This window comes from Odontomachus brunneus, unplaced genomic scaffold, assembly GCF_010583005.1.
Source record: "Odontomachus brunneus isolate Ranch 3 - 2012 unplaced genomic scaffold, Obru_v1 Obru_scaffold_182, whole genome shotgun sequence".
Taxonomy (NCBI): Eukaryota; Metazoa; Arthropoda; class Insecta; order Hymenoptera; family Formicidae; genus Odontomachus; species Odontomachus brunneus.
The window spans coordinates 165,998-168,730 of NW_022639632.1; the positions used below are offsets into that span (position 1 = coordinate 165,998).

Genomic DNA, 2,733 nt, shown 5'->3' on the forward strand with positions numbered 1-2,733 from the left:
CTCTCTCTCTCTCTCTCTCTCTCTCTCTCTCTCTCTCTCTCTCTGCCTCTATCTTTACCTCTCTCTCTCTCTACCTCGCGCGGGCAATGATATCTCGTTGCAGCATAGAATCGCGACTATTCGCTGCTATGGTCGCGATTAATATAGGTCGATACGTTTCGGCGGCAGTGATTAATACGATTCTCGTAATCGGGAGGCGGTCAGCAATCCGCACGGATGGACAGAGCGGCTGCCGGCGTGATGCGATCGGATGCATTCGCGTGGCTCGAGAAGGGACGAGAGGGCAATCGACGGGACGGTAATATGGGACGTGTAACCAGTAGAGGGTTGGATCGGATCATGCCAGTCGGAGGACGTATATATCGCATTCGACGGGATTACGCAACGCGGTGCTCTCTGATTGGCTCTAATGGCCAGCGCTGCAAATGGCTCGACATCGTTATGGTTAGCTCGAACGAGTCCATTGTACTCGGATACAATACACATTGCACATTATCCAGTAATTAGCGTGACCATTTCGCGGGAAGAAGTGATACGCGGTCCTTAGATAAACACAAACGAGTGACCCGAACGATGGCAGCGTCATTATAATCCGCGTCGCCGCCGTGACCAAAACCACGATCCGCGAAAATGAGAGGCAAAACAACAAGGCGCGACTTGGCAGCAAACGGCAGTGCTGCGAATGAACTCTCAAGGGTCAATATCTCAATGAGAGTGTTGACTGGCTTTATTGATTTATCTGTACGTCCACAATGCTTACCTGTGCCCATTGCGTGAAGCTAAATGCAAAGGTGTATGCGGGAAGATCAGAGACGAGGAAGAATTACGAAGCGGCTCGATTAATTCAGGATGCGTTCGCACGAGTAACTCCACAGTTTCCAACCTGTAAGAAGGGTGACACGATTACGTCGCGCATCGGCGCTACACCGATCGGCGAGTGCACTATTATCGATCGCGTGAAATTTCACATCCTACGCTGAGAAAAAAAGTTGGGGTTGATCTGACTAAAGTTATTCTTGGCTCCAACTATATTTTGTTCTAAGACAGTGGTACTAACAACGTCCACATGAGGTTATTGTCATTAACATTAGAACATGACATAATAATGTCATTAACAATAGAATTCAAGAAAGAAAAATGGTCTTCTTGATGATAATTTATAGCAATTGTTCATCCGCGTGACTATAAATACACTTTTGTTCTCAGTGTGTGAACTGTACGCGAGGGAAAAAAAGAAATGTGCACTGGAGTAACGTCGAAAAAACATAGTCGCGTGCGCAATTTACCTGCCATATTGTGCGGCGAGGTCGAGCGCAGATTCTCCGCGGCTGTTGCGGATACTAGGGTCGCATCCGTAGTGCAACAGCTGTGCCACCACTTCCGTATGCCCATACTGCGCCGCACAATGCAGTGCAGTTTCGTTATCCTTTGTCTATAACCAAAATCGATATTTAGATTCTTTCGGATTATACGTTGCTGATTCGCGACTCGCTGTCAACGTTATCCCGACTGAATCGACCTGAACTCTCTTTGTTCTTTCTCTCTCTTCTTTAACTGCCGATGCGTAAAATATTTCTGTACAATATTCGATAAAACACGCCTGAAGCGGTGAGAGCCTTGACGTGCATGCCGAGATGATCGATTCATACGCTTTATCGATACGCGCCGCTGCCCAACTACAGCGGGCCGTAGAACTTTCGTGAGATCGATTCTCTGCTATTACTAACCGCAAGATTCACTTTCGGCACCGACGGGCCCTGGCTGAGAATTAATCGTACAATTTCCGCATCCCCCGCCCAAGCGGCCAAATGAAGCGGCGAGGAACCCTTAGCGTCGACGACATTGGTGGAAGCCTCGTATTGGAGCAGTAATCTGACCACGTCTCTGCAAGTAAGTGTTTGAGGAAACGTGTTTAGAGTGTTTAGAGCGCACGAGACAGATGCAGGCCGAGTTAACCGACGTGCAAGTGTCCACACAACGAGATCCCAGGAAATAATATGGTAGGGTTTCTCTCTTTTTCTTTCGAATATTTCGAGTATATACCGTACCTGTGCCCGTTCAAAGCTGCATGATGAAGGGCCGAGTAGCCACTGGCGTCTTGCACATTAGCTCCTGGTCCCCGCCGTAGACTGCAAATGGAAATATATTTGCTCAATCGTACGACAGTAAATCGACCAATTTAAAGCATCTAACGCACTATAAATCACCGCCGCGCGTCCGCGTTCTTTAATCCCGCTCTATAGGATCCTGATTGCCGGGGATAAGGATGAATGACTCAATCTCTGACAAAGTATATAAGTCGCGAAAACGGCATAACGGCGGCGCGCTCCGAGCAGGATACTTGAGCGTTTCGCGCAGAATGCAGTCATTCTGCATTTCCGCGCGAGAGCCCGCCAAGCTCAATTCATCGGGGCTTTCTAAATGCCAATCGTTCGCCACTCGAAAGCTATTGACGCCTCGACATCGAGAGCCGTATCTCTCCCGGTTTTGCTCCCGGTATTCGCGATGACACGACGGCCAGTGCGCCACTTCCAGCCCGTACACCCTGTGTGTGTGTGTGTGTGTGTGTGTGTGTGTGTGTGTGTGTGTGTGTGTGTGTGTGTGTGTGTGTGTGTGTGTGTGTGTGTGTGTGTGTGTGTGTGTGTGTGTGTGTGTGTGTGTGTGTGTGTGTGTGTGTGTGTGTGTGTGTGTGTGTGTGTGTGTGTGTGTGTGTGTGTGTGTGTGTGTGTGTGT

At 49.0% G+C, this 2,733-nt stretch overlaps 1 protein-coding gene across 3 annotated transcripts in view; it reads right to left on the minus strand.

Annotated features, from left to right (window-relative positions):
* The window catches only part of LOC116851630 (ankyrin repeat and SAM domain-containing protein 1A-like), a 65,253-nt gene that overhangs the window by 51,469 nt on the left and 11,051 nt on the right, over positions 1-2,733 (minus strand). For 2 of the 3 annotated variants that reach the window (XM_032831243.1, XM_032831244.1), the window contains exons 2-5: positions 2,049-2,129; positions 1,728-1,884; positions 1,287-1,432; positions 761-883 (exon numbers count right to left, since the gene is read on the minus strand). In XM_032831243.1, coding sequence (XP_032687134.1) covers positions 761-883; positions 1,287-1,432; positions 1,728-1,884; positions 2,049-2,129 — 507 coding nt within the window. Of the gene's footprint in view, positions 1-760; positions 884-1,286; positions 1,433-1,727; positions 1,885-2,048; positions 2,130-2,733 lie in introns of those variants that run through there. The other variant, XM_032831245.1, reaches the window with a different exon arrangement.